At 41.4% G+C, this 21,568-nt stretch overlaps 2 protein-coding genes across 2 annotated transcripts; both read left to right on the top strand.

Annotated features, from left to right (window-relative positions):
- Positions 1 to 170: 170 nt before the first annotated feature.
- Positions 171 to 3,845, top strand: gltpa (glycolipid transfer protein a). Its single transcript, XM_062382426.1, has 5 exons — positions 171 to 305; positions 2,120 to 2,178; positions 2,271 to 2,404; positions 2,488 to 2,638; positions 3,016 to 3,845. The coding sequence occupies exons 1-5, from the start codon at positions 203 to 205 to the stop codon at positions 3,196 to 3,198; spliced, it is 630 nt and encodes a 209-aa protein (XP_062238410.1). The 5' UTR covers positions 171 to 202; the 3' UTR covers positions 3,199 to 3,845.
- A 2,019-nt stretch (positions 3,846 to 5,864) lies between these two features.
- trpv4 (transient receptor potential cation channel, subfamily V, member 4) lies at positions 5,865 to 19,443 on the top strand. The gene is made up of 17 exons (XM_062384839.1): positions 5,865 to 6,086; positions 7,090 to 7,168; positions 7,672 to 8,129; positions 8,668 to 8,840; positions 9,935 to 10,087; positions 11,169 to 11,309; positions 12,597 to 12,895; positions 12,990 to 13,169; positions 14,000 to 14,158; positions 14,815 to 14,907; positions 15,041 to 15,114; positions 15,467 to 15,632; positions 15,711 to 15,777; positions 16,380 to 16,684; positions 17,295 to 17,422; positions 17,515 to 17,621; positions 17,740 to 19,443. Exons 2-17 carry the CDS (start codon positions 7,160 to 7,162, stop codon positions 17,829 to 17,831), a joined length of 2,604 nt encoding a protein of 867 aa, XP_062240823.1. The 5' UTR covers positions 5,865 to 6,086; positions 7,090 to 7,159; the 3' UTR covers positions 17,832 to 19,443.
- Positions 19,444 to 21,568: the final 2,125 nt, after the last annotated feature.

Below are 21,568 nucleotides of genomic sequence, written 5' to 3' on the forward strand. Positions count from 1 at the left end.
CTCTCTCTCTCTCTCTCTCTCTCTCTCTCTCTCTCACACACACACACACACACATACAGACACACACAGAATCACAATCAGACTCACAAGCACAGACTCAGAGTTTCCCTCCTCTCCCCTGGTGTCAGTGTAACTCTGCAGTGCGGGGTTGACAGCCTGTTGCTCTCATTTCAGAGGTAAAGCGAGTGTCCGGACTCAAGCGATGGCTCTGCTAATGGAGCACCAGTTCAGGCAGCTGCCAGCCGACAGACAGGTGGAAACAAGACCGTTTCTGGAGGCTGTGTCATACCTTCCACCGTTCTTTGGTAAGTAAAGTTTCCACAGTGTGACACAGCTGAGGCTATGTAGTGACAGCCCTGGATGTGAAGTTGTGTGGAAATAAATGTGAAAACCTTATTCTGAGATGTCACTGCCTGCAGAGAGATGATGCTCCTCCTGACACAAGTTTATTTCTATTCAGCTTATTATCATGATTGAGTTGTCAGAGGCTTGTAGTTGTATAGGCCAGATGGATGCCACTGACAAAGTGATAATTATAGTTCTATGCGTGTGGAATTATAAAGCTGTATAACCAGTATAGGCCCAGACATGCCTGGAACACTGTCTCTTTTTAGCAGGTAGCCCTCTGCAATGGACCTTTTTGCACTATTGTTTATTTTTCTCTTGCGCTTTGTTCAACTTTTAGTAATGGATACAAAACGTGTTGTGAGACAAATCTGTCACAGCACTTCTGCCAGGCCCAACGAGACGATCTTGATCTGTCCGAATGATAATCTTTTTCTGGGGAGATCGTATTTCTCTCCAGCCAGCTGTCCACAATCCGTTATCATGCATAATTTAATCCACTGGCCTGGATTTTAAGTTGTGAAAATTGATTAGTCTGGTGTTGAGTTCCCGTTGCCCATTCACTGGTGGCATGGTGCACCAGGGCATCTTTGTGTGACTTCATTCTGTATTAATATGCCAAAGGTCCTCTATTGAATTTGCCATGTGAAACCCTTGAGGGAAACCAAGTCTGATGGCGACAGTAAGCTTTTCCTCCTTGTCACCATTGTCATCTCTTGGCCAACTTTCCTACGAGCCATTAATGTACACCCTCTCACTCCTAGTACTGTGTACTTGATTGACAACTGCAATATTTTTTATCTTTATTTAATTCTGTGTGGCCAAGTCCCACCATGACTGTGTAAAACTATGTATTTACTCAGGATAATTAACTCATGTGTTGGTGTTCACGGCTGTTCCCAAGCCAAGATCAAATGATGCTCTTTGTTACAAGTTTTTTCTTATCATTATATCTTTTAGCAGCAGCTTATATGACTGTCTTTAGCTTCCAAAAGCACAGTTCTGTATGCACAACTTCAAATTGTATTCTAAAAGGAGGGTGTCTTTGAAATGAAGTGTTGTGACGATGCATCACATCAGCATGACCGAGTGGATAAGTGTAGTTTCCACTAACGGCTCAGGGGCTGAAAGCTGTGTGTTGTGTCAGTGGGTCAGCCAGGAGCCGCGTGTGGTCGCCACTCGAGATGTCTCTTTGTTCACAGGCCCGTCACCAAATACTCAGATCTTTCAGCCGACAAATTAAAAGACACCTAATAATAATACTCAGATGATTGGCCTAATGAGGCCTGATAAGGTACATTGGCTTTACCTGCCAGTGTTATTGTCAGCTCCAAGAGTTTGAACTACTCGAGCCAAATGTGCAATATGTGTCATATTGGAATTTACACAGAATCCAGATCTGCTTGGTCCAGATCTTTGCTGCAGCTACAGTATATTATCAAATTTTGAACAGAATTAAATGATACAAACTACATAACTGCAATAGTGCTTTTAATAAAAATACCCCTCTAATGAGGCCTCTAATATTTTGGATTTGTTAAAGCTCTGGAATATTGACCAGAACGTGTGCAACAGAGTTTTAGGGCAACACCGACGAAAGAATACTTGAGATTTTGAGAATTGAGTAATTCTAAAGGAAAATTGTAATGTTTAAATCGTAAAGAAAGTCAGTGTGAAGTAAATGAAAATATAGTACCTCATTCTCTGATATGATGTCGTCCTACTGTCACTCTTTCGGTTCCCGGTCACATCCTGTGTAAATATTTCTCCTCAGACTGCCTTGGCTCCACGGTCTTTGCACCAATTAAAGCTGACATATCTGGCAACATCGCAGTAAGTACAGTCATTATTTAATGTGGCTTGGGATGAATATGTATGTGTTTATTACTCATACCTTTTTACTTTACTATTGTTTTTACTACTAGAAAATCAAAGCGGTTTTTGATACCAACCCTGGACGGTTCAAGACGCTGCAGCAGATTTTGGAGGCAGAGAAGGAAATGCACGGAGCAGGATGGCCCAATGTCGGAGCGACCTTGGCTCTCATGTGGCTGAGAAGGTTTGAGTAATTTGACGTTTGTGTTTATTTTAATTTTTATGTGTGTTATGAAGCTGTGCGTTCATGATCTTGTTTTTCAACAGGGGTTTACGATTTATCCAAGTCTTCCTGCAGAGCCTCGTGGACGGTGACAAGGATGAAAACAACCCAAACCTCATCCGAGTCAATATCGCCAAAGCCCATGAAATAGCCCTGAAGAAATACCATGGCTGGTTTGTGCAGCAGCTTTTCAAGGTCAGTTACCACCTTACGTTTTTTTTTTTATCGATGACTTGTGTAGCTGTTTTCAGACATGTTCAGTGGAGGATCTCCGGAGAATTGGGTTCGGACTTTCTCTGCAGTTTTCCTTTCACACATGATCAACAAATCCTCTGCAGGATTCAGGTGAGGGGCGGGGCAGCCGGCAGGCGCAGAGATCATGTGATTTTTTTTCTTTTCACCACAAACCGTCTCTTCTATGTGTATGACACCACTTTCTCCTCAAGAGATATTTATTAATTTAGTTTTTCGTCTGTCGTGTGCATGTCTGAAAGCAGCTTATGTTAGAGAGCGGAGAGCTTGTTGAAAAATACATGTGGTGTATGAATCTGAAATGGTTGTGTTGCTTTCAGGCGGCTCTTTACGCTGCTCCATACAAGTCCGATTTCCTGAAGGCGCTCTCCAAGGGTCGAGAAGTCAAGGAAGAGGAATGCTTGGAGAAAATCCGAAAATTCCTCATCAACTTCACTGCCACCGTTGATGCTATTTATGAGATGTACAGTAAGATGAATGCCGACGTTGAATACTCAGTGTGACGTTCCTCTTGCCTCCAGTGATCTGTGTAGTTCACAAAGTCATTTACATGATGCAGTCAGGATTGTGCAGACTACATATTGACTCGGCTCCCTGCAGGCCATCTGACGGTTCACCGTGAGAGTGTATTTGTATTACTTTGAGTCGTCTTTGCCGCCTCTGGCTTTCTCTTTGTGCCTTTTCCTCAATGTTGTCTTTCGATTCTGGGGCAAAGTTTTCTATTCAGACAATAACTGCCGGACATTTATGTCCATGGTCATGAGTCCTCTCTTTCTCAGATAGGAGAAGGTTTTACCAGAAAAGTACTTCTCACTAAACAAGTGTTTTAAATCCAGCGAAAGGATTGTTACAGAAGAATTAAGAGGACATGTGAATTAGATAGATAGATTGCTTTATTCATCCCCGAAGGGAAATTAAGTTGTCATAGCAGCTGGTATATTTGAATACAATAAAATACAATACAATAGAATAAAAATATTGAGGTAGGTAGAAAGAATGAAAACAGAAAAACAAGATAAATAGGTAGATAAGGTGCAGTGGCAAGATGATGATAATAGTACTGATGATATGATGGTAAAGTTATTGTTAGACAGTATATAAAAATAGTAAGTATATATAGTATACAATATAATATAACATAATATATATTTATATATGATAGTCATTATACCAATATAATAGCAGTATATAGTAGTAATGGCAGCAACAGTATATATAATAATAATAGTAATAAATATAATAATAATAATAACATGTACACATGTATAAATATGTGTATATAGACTTATATATACAAAGAATATACAAAGAGTATGATATAATATGATATGATATATAGTAGAGGTATAAATATAAGTATTTGACTATACAATAGATAATATAATATACTATGAGTTTAAGAATATGTAGACAGAGTGTGCAAAAGACAATATTATTGTATAAAATGATATATAGTATCAGTATGGTTTATATTAACACATATCACATATGATGTGGAGTAATTGTTCCAGTATATGGAGCGGAGTGTATATGGTCAACAGGTCAGGTGTTGAATAGACACTCAACACTTCAAATATGCAGGTATACTGTAAATGTTGTAAATGGCTTTTGATTAAGCAGAAGGTATGGATCGTTTCAAATGACCATGTTAACTTCTGTTCCTTTAATCGTGTGTATTTCTCGACACATCCCCTTGTGTAAACCACGCAGACCACTGCAGAACAAAATGTAAATATTTCTGAGGGTCCGATCCGCCTCTGTTTGTGTCTTTACTAAGCAACTATTTATCTTTAAAAATTTTACCAAAGCACTGCTTCATCAAATATCTTTTACTCTCTCAGGCTCTGAATGTGTCTTTTCTTTTCACCTTATTATTAAGGAAATATATATATTTAAAAAAATGCATTTTGCCTTTCCATTGTTTTTAAATAGATGTGAATTTTCAGCCGAAGCTGGGTGTCAAATGTGATGTTCACGGACAGAAAGCTGGAATACACTTGGATATGTTGATGGCCTGTGGTTGGTTTAAACAGTTCTGAAATGTCTGTCTGATGATTGTCTTGTGGCTGAAGTTAAGTTGCAGTGTTTGTATAGTGCAAAGCAACAAATTGTGTATTTTCAACTCAAGTGCAATATGCAATAAAGATATGTGCAACAAGTCATGTGGTTTTTATTTGGTTTTCTTGTAAAATTTCTTTCTTTAGGTTTTGCTGTAATGGGGAGTAAATAAATACATTTACACCAGCTCTGTACAATGTTGAGGTATTTTTACTCATTTATAGTCATTTGTTGCCACTTTATATTTGTACTCCACTGAAAGAAAAACAATATTTTACTTCGCTTCAAATGCTACCATGAATTGTTCCTTAATATTTGAAATCATATGGATTAAATATGATGAATCCTTATGAAGTAATTTACTAACAGCATCTAATTTAGTTTAGATTATCGTCACCTTGACCAAAGGGTGACATTTCTTATGTAACATATGTAAATGCATCAGTAATATTAACCCAATGTAATACTAACACAATGTCTTTACAGAGGCAATCCGGCTGTTTAATGAGTTCTTCAGTTTGAACCTTAAGTACATCTTGCAGATATTACTTGTCTATTACGTATCTGTGCCTGATTTAAGAAAAAAAAAAAATACCAAGCTTTTACTTGTTATGAAGTGTTTACACCAAATAAATGTAATACTTTTTTTTGTGTGCATCACCCCGTGTTGTTGGACTCACCACACCTTGCTCCAGTGAGATCGATAGAGTTATTAATTAAATTGAAATGAATCCTGTTTAGACCACATGGATATATACGATCTGTAGCCACAAACCTGTCTGTGCTTCCTGGAACAAGCAAAATATACATGGATGTTGCATTTCTTTCTCAAGAAACTGTATTATCCAAAATGTACAAAATAAAAGTATAAACTAGGAAACAGGATGATCAAAATTCATTCGAGATGACATCAAAGCTCAGTAGAATTAACGTGTAAAACAGAAGTACCATTAAATTACACACAGGAGAGCACTCAGGGACGAACGAATGAAAGAATTAATGAATCTCTGTTGAATCAGCAGAGCCCCCAGCGGCCACCCGAGGAACTGTGTTTGTCTTTCCGGTTGGAGGCAGGAGTTTTCTGCCAAGCTTGTCCGGTCCCACCCGTCCACCCAAACTGTGTGAAAGCATCCGTTGTTCTGGTGGAGCTCCCCGGACACATGGAGCAGAGGGAACCTGCTGTAGCTCAGTGAAGACTTTCCAGGCTGGAGACACATTGATCCTGTAGAGAAGAGAGAGGAACTCAGCCCGAGGCGTTTTCAAACTATGGAGCAAACTGCGACCCTGATAATCTGAGAGAAAAGAGAGAATAGAGTCAACTGATCACAACGAGGTAAGAAACACCTCTGATTCTCATGGTTCTTTATTCTTCTGCTCACAAAGTTTTCATTCTGTCTCATCTGTATTAGTTAGAGAGAAGCCTAAACTTTGTTAACTTTTTTTCTTTAAGTACCCAACTTCAGGAAGACTTTTTTAGGTTTGTCAGAACTTAAATAGCAGGCTCTCTGTCAAAAAGGTATTTATATTTATAATTATTTTTTTTCTCTTTATAGTAAAAACGAATGAATTAATATTCATATGTTGATCAGATAGTACCACCACAGCATCCTCTTTTAAAACTGTTAAAAAAGCTTCATTACATGACTTTTAACTTTTGTTTGTTCTCGACTTTAGCAACTGTCTTGAGGTGTATATATATATATATATATATATATATATAAATACTTCCTGAGTAAAAATTCCTGATTCCAGTCCGTCACTCTGACAGGTTTAATACACAGCAGGTCCTCTCTCACCACTAACCAACTTAATCCTTTGTTCTAGGTCTGTTATAATAGTTTAGCGAGGGCAGACTCCTCTTTGTGCTTCTGTCTTTTTTACTATAGGATGCCTGCTGAAGTGTAAAGGTATGAAAATCCCCTTGTGTCAGACAGGCTGTGAGTCACCCCCTCCCTCAGCAGGACCCCCGCTCCCTTTGTTTGTTTTGCTCCTTTACAGCTCGCTCTGGCCTAGATAAGTTGTCAATGTAATGGACAAACTCAGGAAAGAGCTCCATTCTAAAGGAAGCTGTGGAGGGACGTGAGGAAGTGGTGTTGAACTTACATGATAGCCTGCTGTGGCCTTACGGCTTGTGTTGATGGGTGCTGAGAGGCTGGGACATGTTAGGAGGTTCTTCTGACAAGGGAGAGGAAACAGACTCATTCTGGGTTTAGCATCAGTTCTTTGCTGTGTTTCCTCAAACTTCAGAGCTCCTATTGTGCCCCTTACAACACTGATTGCTTTTGGTCTGTACTTCTGTGTCAGTAATTCTTATGATGCTTACTCTGTTTCTTCAGGGTGCCCACATGCTTCAGCATCATTTCCAGTTTCCCCTGAAGAGGAATTTGGCACATCACTGTGAAAGGCATGAATGAGGTACAAAGGGGGTTAACTGTCAACTGTATACTTAAAATCTGTTTTAAACTCCCAGGATCCCTTTGGTACTTCTAGTATTGAAAGTTAAAATTGTCAAAATATTTTGTCCAATTAGCTCCTGTCACTATTACTCTGTAGGATTTCCTTCATGAGCAGAGTTGGGCAGCCTTGTTTACAACAAACCTGACACCTTCTCAGATCCCAACATTTAATTACCTTCCTTTGAATACAAATATTTGAAACATGAAATACAAATAACAGCTATTGGGATGCAGCTATTCTAAACAGAAGTAAATGCCTAGATGTTGGCGATGACAGAAGATGATAAGTCAACTGTTTTAACCTGACAGTTTCTAAGTTATGAAATATGTTCCAATGGAATCACTATCATAGATCTCTGATTGAACTTAAATTAAAAGCTTTTTGTTGCATTTGAACCATCTCGCCCGACCAGCTGAGGCTGTGCAGCTCACTCAGACACTGTCTCTTGCTTTTTATTTCAGGGTCGCTCTGCTCTCTTCAGAAGGTGCCACCTTGCCTTGTCCAAGGCTGACAGCCTCACCTCTGCTCCTGCCAGAGCTGTTGTCTCTGTGGACGCAGGCGATGGCGAGGCCGCCCAGCCTGAGGCCGACGCTGCGTTTCCCCTTTCTGACCTCTCGCACTTGTTCGAGAGCGAAGATGCCCCCCCATCAACTCAGGACACGAGCCAGGATTCAGCTGCTGGAGCTCTGGAGCTGGTCCAGCCCGGCCAGCCTGTGGACAGCAGACCGAACCTGCGGATGAAGTTCCAGGGTGCTTTCAAGAAGGGAATCTCCAACCCCATGGACCTGCTGGAGTCCACCATATACGAGTCTAATGTGGTTCAGGGACCCAAGAAAGCCCCCATGGACTCGCTCTTTGACTACGGCACCTACAGCCAGATGAGCAACCAAAAGAAACGCAGGAAGAAGCTTCCAAGAGGGTGAGAAGGAATCTCCCTGTCTCGAAAGTTGAATTCATGTATTTCCTGGATTTAAAAGTTGGGCATTTCTTTAAACCTCTTGGTTTTAGCTTTTACTTCTTCTTGTTTTACCGCAAAAGGGCTGGTTTGGAAAAATGTTGTCATTAAAACAAAAAACCTCTCACAACTGCCGCTCTGTAGACAGAGGTGTGCCACTAAGGAAGTATGCACACATACACACACACACACACACACACACACACACACACACACAAACACACACACACTGCAGTCCTTCATTCAGCCTATTCACTGATCTAACAGAGAGGATTTTGTTAGTTGCTCTGCAGCCGTTGAGGTAATATTTAGGCTGCTGCCTCTTTTTGCCTACCTGTCCCATACACACAGAGGTCTAGTTATTGAAGCTCTGGAGGGTGAGGCTGATCGAGTAAAAGACGGTTTATCCACTAAAAAAGAAGTTATCGATTTTAGGACAATCCCAGATTGAATCTTTTTGTATCCCACAGTACCATCATGTCATGTTTTTGTGTGTCCTCAGTAAAACTGAGACGTCCTGTGATGATGGTCAAACAGATCCACCAAAGGTCCTGAAAACATTCAACCGCTCTCTCCTGTTTGACGGTGTCTCACGTGGAGAGCCCGGGGCCCTCGACGGCCTGTTAGAGTACCTGCAAAGCAATGGCAAGAGGTTAACTGATGAGGATTTCAGAGGTAAGACTAAAATATGCAGATATCTGTCTACTGAGTCAAACCAATAGGTGATCGGGAATAAAACTTAAAGTACAGAAGTTTAGTTTTCTTCCTCTTTTACTCCGTTTCTGTTGAATATCTCGACTTTGTTCCAAAGCAGAATCTCACTTGATCTACTTCTGTGTAAAAAGACTTCTCCCTCTTGATTATTTTTTGCTCAGAGGATATGAGAAGGAAAAGGTGGAGTGAGTCTTTGTCCCACTGAAGGCTGGTTCAAACAAAGCTTCTGTCTCAGGAGGTTTTCAGGCTCATAACAAGGAGCAGAGAAAACTAACAGCAAACTGCCGTCTCTCACAGAGTTAACCGGGGCCTGGAGTCTTGGAGACAAAAATGGCTAAAAGAAGTGAATGGCTGCTTTGACCCCTGACTTTAACAGTTTGTTCTCATGAGAAACTCCATGTGACAACTCCACAGAATCTCCTTTAATTGTGTATCTTCATTCCCAGTTCAGTCACATTACATGGCTGGACATCATAACAAGCTATGTTTCAGTTACCAGGCGTAAGAGGAGGACCTCAGTTAATTAAAAAAAGGAAATTTTGAAAAAAATAAACAAATCCGTATACTGAGTCAATGTGTCATGTGAACACCACAGGTTGTTATTAAGAGTGTATGAAAACTAATCAACATTAGCAGGCCAGATGTTAATGATCAACAAAATAATGGATTAAGAGAAATATTTTTGCTGAAAGTTGAAAGAATACACAATTAAATACTCTTTGCTGAAACCACTGGATAATTGAGATACCACAAACGAATTATAAAATAGTTATAATAGATAGTTGAATTAAATAGATTCATGCTTGATAATTAGCCAAAAGTAGTGGATAGACAATTGAAATACAGCTGAAATAAATGGATGGAAGGTAGAAATGACAAAATATATGTTAAATGATCATATAAATAGCTTCGAATGGAGCTTCTGACCTCATCTGATTAGACTGTGGGGAAATGATTAGGAGACCCTGTCTGACACTGACATGGGACCAACCTCTGTGAACAACACTGTTTAAATCCAAAAATATTCTTTGTCTTTTATCATATGTTTCTACCAGAGCCATCAACAGGTAAGACCTGTCTGCCTAAAGCTCTGTTGAACCTTTATGCGGGTCAGAACGACACCATCCCACTGCTGGTCGACATCGCAGAGAAGACTGGAAACCTCAGGGAGTTCATCAACTCACCCTTCAGGGATCTTTACTACAGAGGTACGGAAACAAACCAGTAATGTTCACAACAACAGAAGAATGACGTGAGAATTCATGGCAGGAATCACAGGACCTTAGCGTCAAAATAGGAACGTCAACTTGGAAAGATGAGATACTTTGTCAGCGTCTTCTACGTTTTATTACTCCTCTTATTTTTTTATCCTGAGATATTTATATTATTTTTGTCTTTTCAGTTTTGCGCCTGTTGTGTGTCAGAAACCCACAGCCTCACCTCGAATTCTCCGGACATTTTCCTGCTGTATTCTAACACGGGCTCACTCAGACATTTGTACTGGACATTTCACCAGGGGGTCTGGCAGGAAAAGATCCAGAAAATGTCCAGAGCGACTGAGACACTCAGACATCTGCCTTTTCCAGACAGTCTATGTCTGAAAGCAGGTTTTATTTTGTACACTTTGTAAGACTACAGTCTCCTCGTCTGCCTCGGAGTTGAAGCTGACAGAGGTTGTTGTTGGTTTGCTCTGGGTTTGACAGGCTGCTCCTGTAGGTGAGGCCCAATTAGTGGGAAGAGCAACATTTTGTAGCGACTGTGCAGCTCAGGCTTTGTTTGGATTTCACCTTTCACATTATTAGTTATGAGAACACAGTGACAGGAGCCTTTTCAACATCCAACAGCTTGTAATACAAATTCAGATGTTAATTTTCATTTGCATGTTTAACCTAATCTTCTGTACTTTTTAATTATTGGTAGTTTGATCAAAAACATTTGTTTTTCTTTTACATGCAGTAAATGATTTTTATGTGACAACATAAAAATGTTTAAGAGCTCAGTTTCTATTGGTGTTGATCCGAAAAGAAAAAAAACCTGTTCATAAATTTGACCACTTCACAGCTTTTTGTTTGACCTTTTCCCTCATGTTCATAATTGGGCATCGGATTCACAAAAGGAAAAATGCTTCAGGCAAAAAGAAAGTTTCAACACTGTTTGTCTTTGTGTAACTTTCCTATTTGCCCGTCACCAGTATTAAACGCCACACACTTCAGTTGAGTAATTACTTCACATATAAAAAGAGCAAACACGGCTTGAGCTAATGTTTGTGTTGTTTTGTTGTGTTGTCAGGACAAACAGCGCTCCACATTGCCATAGAGCGACGCTGTAAACAGTATGTGGAGCTGCTGGTGGAGAATGGGGCCGACGTTCATGCCCAGGCCAGAGGTCGCTTCTTTCAGCCGAAAGATGAAGGGGGCTACTTCTACTTTGGTAATTACCTTTGTCAGCTCATTTTAAATTCATAAATCTGTATTTCTACTTACACTACGAAACAGTCATAGGTAGAGATGAGCAAAACTGTATTTTCTGCCTCATACTGTTCTAACGATGTGGTGCGTCTGATGTTTCCCCCACAAGCACCTATTCTGTCTTTTACACTTTGGAGTTTGCGATGTGTATTAAAGCAGCTGCCAAGATAAAGCTGTTAAGCCAGTGGTACATTTTTCTGGCAATAGCAAATCTCAGACATGTGCAGACATGAGGTGACATGAGACCCCACCCTTCCTCTTTTAACCTTGCAGCAAAATGTTTTTCTGAAGCATGGCACGTTAAAACCACAGGCAGCAAAGCGCCATAAACACATGAAAAGAAAAGCATTATGTCATATGTTCAAGAGGTGCATCCAGTGAAAGGTGTCTGTGTTCTGCAGTGAGGAAAAGTAAACATCCTCTGCTGGTGGGACGGGCTTCACTGACCTTTAAGACCAGGAGGAGAATAAATAAATCAGAGCCAGTGAATTACACTCAACACTGCCCTCTGCTGGCTCCTGCTCTGGCCCTGCCTCCTCAACCGTGCACAGAGAGAAATATGTTGTTATTTATTTTTGATGATAATTACAGCATCTATAATTGATTTTCACCTCACTCTTCACGGACATTAACAGAAAGGTAGCTGTTTTGGACTAGTGTTGCTTTTTTTTTCTTCTTTTTTACACAACCCAATTTCCAGAATTGTTTATTTGTTGACACTCCACGTCGTATTCCCCGCTCGTCGCAGAGGAGGTGATTTCTATTTGCACTCAGCACGGTTGTCATTCCCCAAATCCCAGCGTGTCCGGGCACAGTGTGAGTAATTTGCCGCGGAGCTTTGCAGCGAGGTGAACAGGAACCTGGCAGGGCTGATGGCTAATGGGATTTAGACTCACGCTAACACTCTGCATGCACCCGTGCAAATCCACGAAGAGGAGCGTTTCTATGGGAGGTGACAAAGTAATCTGTCACCCATGGCAACGGCTCATTTTCCGCAGCTGCTCTTGGCCCTCTGGCCCCTCCCTCCAACAACTGCTAATTGGGCTGTTTTCATGGCGGGGATTTAAGTCCCATCTTTGATCCATGTTTAGCATGCTTTGCAGAAAGACACAGATGCCAGCCACAGTTCTTAATGAACCCTCCTGTTGATATGCTTATTTTGAATGTGAGGTGCCATGCTCTTGATCTCCTGTGAGTTTACCATGAAGTGACTGCTCCCTCTTCTTTCTCTGTGTGTGTGTTTGCCCAGGTGAGCTGCCTCTTTCGCTGGCTGCGTGCACTAACCAGCCTGACATAGTGCACTACCTGACTGAGAACCCACACAAGAAAGCTGACCTGCGGCGCCAGGACTCCCGCGGCAACACGGTGCTGCACGCCCTGGTGCACATCGGAGACAACACCAAGGACAACACCCGTTTCATCACCAAGATGTACGACCTGCTGCTGATCAAGAGCGCCAAGCTCTACCCAGAATGCAGCCTGGAGACGGTGCTCAACAGCGATGGCATGTCACCTCTCATGATGGCGGCCAAACTGGGCAAGATAGGGGTGAGCTAGGGACTATAATGAATCAAAGGTCAAGCGGCATCACGATAATAAAAGGTTTTCACATTTCCACATCATTATCTCCATAATCCTCCAGGTTTTTCAGCACATTATCCGACGGGAGATCAAAGATGAAGAAGTTCGTCACCTGTCTCGAAAGTTCAAGGACTGGGCGTACGGTCCGGTGTACTCGTCCCTCTACGATCTCTCATCGCTGGATACATGTGGAGAGGAGCCATCTGTGCTGGAAATCCTCGTCTACAACAGTCGCAACGAGGTGACAACTGACAGTTTTATTCAAGATTGCCTTGTTATTCCAAAAGCCGGAATGAAAAGCTGTTTCTCTCAAGATCAATTTATTTGTTAGTTTATTTAGAAGGATCCCCATTAGCTCTTGCCTAAGACAGAGCTCCTTTTAGTGGGGTCCACATTTAAAACATACACACAGATATCAAATATTTAAAACATACATTACCATACCAATATCAAACATTTAAAACATACGTTACATTACAAATATCAAAAGTTAAAATACCTTTGTCATGATATAAAACACTGGTATATCCAATTCCATAGAAGCAAAAACTGCAAACCATGTAAGAGAATACTACACATTTATGTACAGTACATCACCATCTAGTGTCACAAGTATGCTGTAACTTAGTGTTTCATTATTTGCTTTTTGAACATACATTTACGTGTCACGTTTATAATTTCTGTTGGTAGTAGGTTCCATGACTTCATGGCTCTGTATCCCACAGTGCGTTTAAGAAAATTGGTATTAGTTCTGGGGAGTGAAAACCTACCTTCTATTGCTCGTCTAGTGGCATAGTTATGTGAGGCTACATTTTTATTTAGTTGCCTATACTGATCTGCTGGTGTTTTAGACTGCAAGAGGCGCCATGTTGATAAAAGAAGTGCAGCAGTATTAAGAGCCACATGGTTGATACAGGGTGAATATTAAAGAAACATCAAGATAAAACATAAACATTTCTAAAACGTCTGAGCGCAAATACCTGTGTGCAATAAAAAAATGTGATTGTGTTAACGGATCAGCATTAGATTGTATTACACTACACAGCTTCATGTTTCTGGTCTCTTTGTCAGAACCGTCATGAGATGTTGGCAGTGGAGCCCATCAACGAGCTGCTCCGGGCCAAATGGCAGAAGTTTGGTGCAGTCACCTTTTACATCAGTGTGGTTTCCTACCTCATCACCATGATCATCTTCACACTCGTGGCGTATTACCACCCAACACAGGAAGAGGTGGGTGTGAACCAACTGGAAATGTGTGGATTGTTCTCACGGCATGGCTTGATATATGTTCTAGGTTTCTGCCATACTAGCCTGTAGCTCATTTAATACCGTTATAATGGTAATCCATCATGTACCGTCAAATTACCATTTCTGTATTGAAGGAATATTAAACATTTGGGGAAATACACTTACCTGCTTTCTTGCCAAGAGTTTGCCGAGAAGATTGATACCATATTGAAACCTGGGAAGCCTGGCTCTGTCCAAAATCCTCCTAGTAGCACCATTAAATGTTTAAAATGATTTAGTTGTTTAATCTGTTCGCCATTTAGAAACAGATGGAGGTTTATGTGCTATTACTAAACTAGCTAATCAAAGGCTATCTGGCTAGCATCTTTATATCTAATAGATAAATATTGATTGCAATCATATGTAACTCAGCAACTAACAAACCGACTGATGACTGTCAGCGAGTCAATTTCCTAAAAAGTCCAAACTATTCATAAACACGTTTATTCTTAAAGACGGATATTTCTCATTAGGCTGTTTCTCTGCATACTGTATTGAATATGTTTTAGTGTTAGGACATTCAGATTGAATTAAATCTAAAGTCCTTCCTTCCTTCCTTCCTTCCTTCCTTCCTTCCTTCCTTCCTTCCTTCCTTCCAGCCTCCGTACCCGTACAACACCTCCTCTGACTACGTGCGGATGGCGGGGGAGGTCGTCACCTTGGCATCAGGAATCTTCTTCTTCCTCACCAACGTGAGTCAACGAGGCTCTGACACACATTCACAGATTGGTCGTTACTTGTTTCGCCATTGTTCCCCGGATCCAGCTCAGCACTGTCACAATAGTGTTGTTGTCATGCTGGAAATGTTTCTCCTGCTTTTTGCAGATTAAAGACGTCTTCCTGAAGAAGTGTCCTGGGGTGAAGTCTTTATTAATTGATGGGTCCTTTCAGCTGCTGTAGTAAGTCCCCGTCCTCTGTGCCTCCTCCCTCCTCTTCCTCATCTGGGCTGCAGCTCTTGCTGACTTTTTACCCAAGGCAAATTTTGCATCCTCCTTAATGGAGTCATCTAATTAATATCTCCACCTCCTCCCTGGCATGTTTTATAGTTTGCATCTTTAATTAAACCCATGATCCAAACAAAGAGCAGATAATGTCGAGTGCCTCTGAACTGTGTTGCTTTAGATCATTAGCGACATGGCTGTGAAGTCTACATTCTCTTGCAGTGCGAAACACCAGCAGTCAGGCCTTTGTGCCTTTAATTATAACTGAAAAGTTCAATTATTTGACAAAGTTGTCCTCTTTCCTCTCTAGTTTCATCTACTCTGTGCTGATTGTAGTCACAGCTGCTCTCTACCTGTCGGGCATTAAGGCCTATGTGTCTGTGATGGTGTTTGCACTCGTCCTGGGCTGGATGAACACCCTTTACTTCACCAGAGGCCTGAAGCTCACTGGCACCTACAGTATTATGATACAGAAGGTGAGATATGGGACAGATGATTAATTCACTGTAAAAATCACATTCTGTGCCTTTTAACTTCCTTCTTTTCGTTCTCAGATTCTTTTCAAAGACCTTTTCAGGTTTCTGTTGGTGTATGTGCTCTTCATGATTGGATATGCATCAGGTAGGCTTATGTTCGTCCGATTTTACCAGTATGTCAGCATGAACTACTACAGAGAGACAGCAATTTGCTGATACATACAGATCCCCTAAGGGACGTCAACATGCATTTGAAATGATGTTCAGAGACAATTTCATACGACTTACAAGCAAAGCATCAAAGTCCAAGGTTAAAATATAATACAACTAACTCCTCTACTGTTATAATCATTTGTAAATGGTAACATAATAAGTTCCACTTTGCTAAGCTAAGCTTTACGTGTAACTCTTAAAGCTAACACAATGTTGACCTGTCCTGTTTCCAGTGTTGAGGTTTGAGCTAACAGTCCCAGCCTAAATTCAAAACCATTTACTACTGTAGTACCTGAAGCTGATAGGCCTACTCAACTTGTAATTTATGTTTGTTCCACAAAACCGTCAAAGTCATGAGGCTGATTATTCCAGCCAGCTTGTATTCTTCACTCCTGTTTTTTTTTACATTTAAAGGACAAGAACAAGGGTTTTGTCGACTAAGTGTATTTCTCAGAATGTTGAACTATGTCTTGTCTCTTCCTTTTAGTGCTCGCACAGATCTATAGCCCAACCTCCTCTGTTCTTACCCCACAGCCCTGGTGACCCTGCTGACCATGTGTCCTCCACCAGGATCTGAGTGTGACGGGGACTGCCCCACCTACCCAAAGTGCAGGGACCCCGACACGTTCAGCAACTTCCTACTGGACCTTTTCAAGTTGACCATTGGGATGGGAGAACTGGACATGATCAGCAGTGCACAGTATCCCGCCGTCTTCCTCATCCTGCTGGTAACTTACATCATCCTGACGTTTGTGCTGCTGCTCAACATGTTGATCGCTCTGATGGGGGAGACGGTGGGGCAGGTGTCCAAGGAAAGCAAGAACATCTGGAAGCTTCAGGTGAGCTGCTTGTGGCTGGAGGGCGGTGACGAAGGAGTCTGTACTCAATGTCGTTACCATTTAGTCTTGATCAGATAGATTTGGCTTCATTAACACAAGTTTTGATTTTGTGTATGAGATTTTGATCTGAGGTTTTCTCGGGTTGTCTGTTGGTTTGTAACAAAGATTACACAAAAACAACTGAATGAATTGCCACAAAGTTTGGTGAAAGGATTTGGTATTTGTCGGGGAAGAACCCATTAAAGTTTGATGCTGATCTGGAAATAAAGTCAGACACATTTAGGGAAATTATACTTATGAGTGCTTGGAATTTCGTGCAGCTTATTTTAATAAAATGTGACTGTTGGGCCTGGAGGGGGAGGCATCCACTATTCTAATTCAAACTGTGGCTGCTGTGAATGTTTGTACCAAATTTCATGCTAATCTGAGAAAGAGATGTTGAGATATTTCCCTCAAAACCACAAATGTCAAACTAAGGCACGAGCAGAGGATCAGCAAAATCACACATGCCATAAATTTTGTTCAAAAGGATTCATTTTGATGGTTTATTCATGACATGTTTCTGTAGTTTGATGGAATAAATACATGTTTAAATAATGTATATTCACAGTGGGCAACGACCATCTTGGACATCGAGCGCTCATTCCCAGTCTGCCTGCGCAGGTCTTTTCGATCCGGGGAGATGGTGACTGTGGGGAAGAACTGGGACGGCACACCTGACCGACGCTGGTGCTTCAGGTATTTTGCATGATTCATATTCGCTGTCACTCTGCAGCGCCAATGCCACTCCAGAGAAAACTGTCAAAGCCAGCACTGTCCTCATGTATCAGGGTGGACGAGGTTCGCTGGTGTCACTGGAATCAAAACCTGGCAATAATCAGCGAGGACCCAGGCCAAGTCAACGTGCAGCAGCAGGGCGTCGGAGTGTTGAGGAGAGGTGAGATTTCACACTGCACCCTCATGAATAAATGCACAGACAAACATAGCGGGAGCAGCACATATACACATTCACACTGATTAAACAAAATTCCTTCTTCTTTGTTATCCCCGTCCAGATCGCTGGTCCACGGTAGTCCCCCGAGTGGTGGAGTTAAATAAGGGTCGTGAGGCAGTGGTGGAGATGGAGCCTCTGACACGCAGGCGCTGACACCGGCAGAGGACTAGTACTGTCCCTCTTCTAAAGAGACAGAGGAGAGCCATCAGCGTCAGTGACACGACTCTGCTGGGGACAATTTGGCCAATAAGTGCTTCTAATTGGCACAAATCTCACGTGCCTTTCGTTAACACAGAGTATAGTAGAGATAACAGTGAGACAGTCGGTATTGGACTGAGAGCACAGAGACACTGGATTTACAATGTCCTAAAAATAACTAAAGTATGATCTAAAGAACACTTAATAGAGTAATTCATTTCTGTCAACATCGATTAAGTATCACAATGAATGTCACATTATTATTTCTCTTTCTCTTGAGAATAAGGAAAATTTGGCATTAATGACACGGTGAGCTGTTAACTATGATTTTTTTATTTAAAAAGAAACATGAAAATGTAAATGTACTGTATCCCACATGTTAGACATATATGAGCAGTGTAAATGAAAGCTTTGAACTATTTACACATGATAAATATTTTTTCAAGAGAACATTGCAGCAAATATTTATAAATTTATACAATAGAATTCAGCTTTAGGTTGTGTGTTTTTATTAAATATATATATATATATATATATATATATATATATACATATGATGTGTGCATAAGTAATTATATGTATATGCTGGTTTGTATAGAGGATGTTTTATACAATATTTTGTCTTTTCTATATTGTATCAGTCAAATAGTTTTAAATCTATGAAAGTCTCAGGCTTGGACTGGCGGAGCAGGCAGCTCTCATTTGAACTGAAACAATGCACTGTGCCAATTTCTGATGTGTCCATTATTATATGAATACAAAGACATTGTTCCGAACAAGATGGGCATGATGAGCAGGTTGTACTTGTCAAGCTAATGTGCAAATACGAGACAATAGCCTTCCGTGTTACGGTTTGTCTTTGAATTTCCAGAGTTATTGTTCCTATGCAGCTGGGGTATTTGCATAATCAACTCTCAGGCCTCGCTATTATGTACTTTCCTCTATTTGCTGCAGTGTTTTCGTTGCTCTTGGCTCAATGCCCTATACAGCAGCTCTCTTTTTCTATTTGTCTCTACTGAATGTATACATCTATACGTGTTACAGCACATTGATGAGGAGCAGAGAGACAATACATTTCATTTAGACCCTAACCCTTACCGTTGAAGGTCACAGGTCATTGTTCACTATGTTTACATTGAGACACATCTATGCATTATATTTGGTTTGTACCTTGCTGCACAGAACAATAAACACTGAATTTATTTATAAAGCACACAACAGTCTGTCTTGCTATTTCTGCGTGCAAAGATTTTAGATTTTTTAATCAGTACTTGAATAATTTTACATGCAAAACAGTTTGCATGTAAAGAAACAAGGATGCAAGTTTGGTGTTCGGTGCACGATCATATCACAATGATTTATGCACAATGAAAAGAGAGGGAAAGAAGGAATGGTTTCATATGATATTTTTATTTTAATCTGCTTTTTTACTTGGCAATATGAGTAAACAAAAATTAGTTATGTTCGTAGAACTGTAAGCACACTGTTGTTCTGTGATTCTTTGGATGACATTTTTTTGTATCTTTGATTAACAAACTGAATTTTAAGAACTACTTGGAGGTTAAGCACCTTCCTTATCTGTCCCAGAAGGTTGTGATGCCATTACAGATGTGAAATGGATGTTCCTTGGATTTTCTTGAGACCCCAACCCCCAGATTATTTAAAATAGCAAAAAATTGCCCTTTTTGTGATGTTACAGAGTATTGCTTTGTACCAACACACTCATTTAAACCCAATTCTCAATTACTCATTGCAAAGATTTCGATTCCTGATCAGTCTTCCTCTTCAAATGATCAACTGTAGTTCCTGGTCTGGCCTGCTGATGGCTGCAGAGATCTAAATTCCTCTGCCGTGTCTTCCACATCCCAGATGAGGGTCCTCTCCTGCAGATGCTTTTTGGCACATTTTCTGTTTTCTATTACAGCTGCATGTAATGTATTGTCAGAGTTAACTGTTATTACCATAATAGGTGATAGTTTGTAGAAAGCTGTCCACTTATATTTTCTCTCCTGTGGATCTCAGGTCTCGTTGACCCTACTCCAACACCTGCTACATAATTATGGGCTTTTGCCATTGTAATGAAACCACAAGCTAGCAGCAATTCAGGAAGTGCTTCCCTGCTTTTCACCTTCCGTCGTCACGCCTCACCTTTGGTTTTCCATTTTAAAACATGGTGATTCTCCCTCACGTTAAATAGGGCCTCACCCCTTCGCTTCCCACCCTCCTCCTCCTCCCCCTCCCACTCATCTCTCTCTCTCTGAGGCCAGCAGCACTGAAGGACACAGGGAATCTCTCGCCACCTCAGAGAAGAGGCTAATCCTCTTTGCCCCCAACTTTAACTGGGCCACTAATCCTCCAGGTTTATCTAAGCAGCGAGCACCTAGCGCTGCTGACAACTTGGCCTGCCCTCCTCCCTGCAGCCTGTTAAGTAGGGCAGGGCTCGGTCCTGCAAGTGTCACTGTCAGCAACTCTGGAACCCCACACTCGCGCAGGAAGTGTGAGCAGTTAACAAAAAGGCCTGCTTGCTTGCTCGCTTGCGGCACGCGTGTGACTGCTCACCGCCACAAATGTTTCTCAACAAACCGAAGAGAAGGCCAAGCAGGATCGTGTCGTAACGACCCTGATTTGGCAACCGCACATGAGGGAAAGTTGAGGTCTTAACGGAAACAGACTAGCTTAGATGTTGGCCGCAAAAATTCATCAGCTATTGACCAGCCAGTTAAGCTTCAAGCTGTTAGGGGTAGATGAGACTGAAGGGGATACTGGGCTGGATTTGGGCCCACTCAGTCTTTATTCACTAAACAACACTTCCAACTAACTGATTGCCTCAAACGGAACATTCATTGTCTTCCTGAGGTCTAGCAGCCCGATGCAGGGGAGGAAACCATATTGGTCACAAATCTCACTAATCATTCCACAAGCAAGATATTGTAAAAGACGTCGATGGGTAGAAAGATCACTGAATCATTCTTCGAACTAAAGGTTCAAATCAGGCTCGGGCCTAATGATAAATCCACATAGTTTAAAGTCAGTCCTAACTCTCCTCCTAGAAATAATTCCTTGATATCCCGTCCATGAGCCCCAGAGTGACATATTTCACTGAGGTGCGTTATCTCTAAATGGAATGAGCAATCACTGGAAGCACTGGGAGATGAGGCGCCAGAGACATATTGGTTAGGTGGCGTACGAGATGACCTTTCAGTTCATCTAAGATGAAACGAGGCTGCTGAACCCGAAATGATTCAGAGTGTCTAAACTGACAGCCGAGGGCACGGCCGCGGCCGAGCGTCAGCCTGCTGCCCCGGCCTCCGTAGGCATCGCTCATGATTTATTGTGAAATTGCCAGGGACTCAATGTGGCGTGCAGGTGAATGAGTTTTGCTAATAAGAGAAGCATTTCTGCTCCACAGAGCTCTTTTTCTGTCTGAGCGAGCGCGTATGAAATCAGTGTGCAGTCTCCCAGTACCACACGCTCTGATGGAGGCGGCTGGCTCATCAGTCTACGGCTTATCTGATGTTTTAGGTGGGTGGAGAGGTTGGGAGTGAGGGGAGAAAAAAGAAGGGAAAGTGTCAGTCTCAAATTCTTTACTGTGTTGTTAAACATTTAGATTTGGTGTATGTTGTGTTCCCTTCTTTCAGGAAGTGTGTCGTAAGACTGTACTATGCTGGCAAAAACCTACCAATAAATAGACA

Source organism: Platichthys flesus, chromosome 3 (genome assembly GCF_949316205.1).
Source record: "Platichthys flesus chromosome 3, fPlaFle2.1, whole genome shotgun sequence".
NCBI classification, from domain to species: domain Eukaryota; kingdom Metazoa; phylum Chordata; class Actinopteri; order Pleuronectiformes; family Pleuronectidae; genus Platichthys; species Platichthys flesus.

Coding starts and splice junctions, on each gene's coding strand:
- gltpa (XM_062382426.1), top strand. CDS start 203: ATGGCTCTGCTAATGGAGCACCAGTTCAGGCAGCTGCCAGCCGACAGA. Junction 2,179..2,270: donor ACATATCTGGCAACATCGCA/GTAAGTACAGTC, acceptor TTTTACTACTAG/AAAATCAAAGCGGTTTTTGA. Junction 2,405..2,487: donor GCTCTCATGTGGCTGAGAAG/GTTTGAGTAATT, acceptor GTTTTTCAACAG/GGGTTTACGATTTATCCAAG.
- trpv4 (XM_062384839.1), top strand. Junction 16,685..17,294: donor AGAACATCTGGAAGCTTCAG/GTGAGCTGCTTG, acceptor GTATATTCACAG/TGGGCAACGACCATCTTGGA. Junction 17,622..17,739: donor CGTCGGAGTGTTGAGGAGAG/GTGAGATTTCAC, acceptor ATCCCCGTCCAG/ATCGCTGGTCCACGGTAGTC.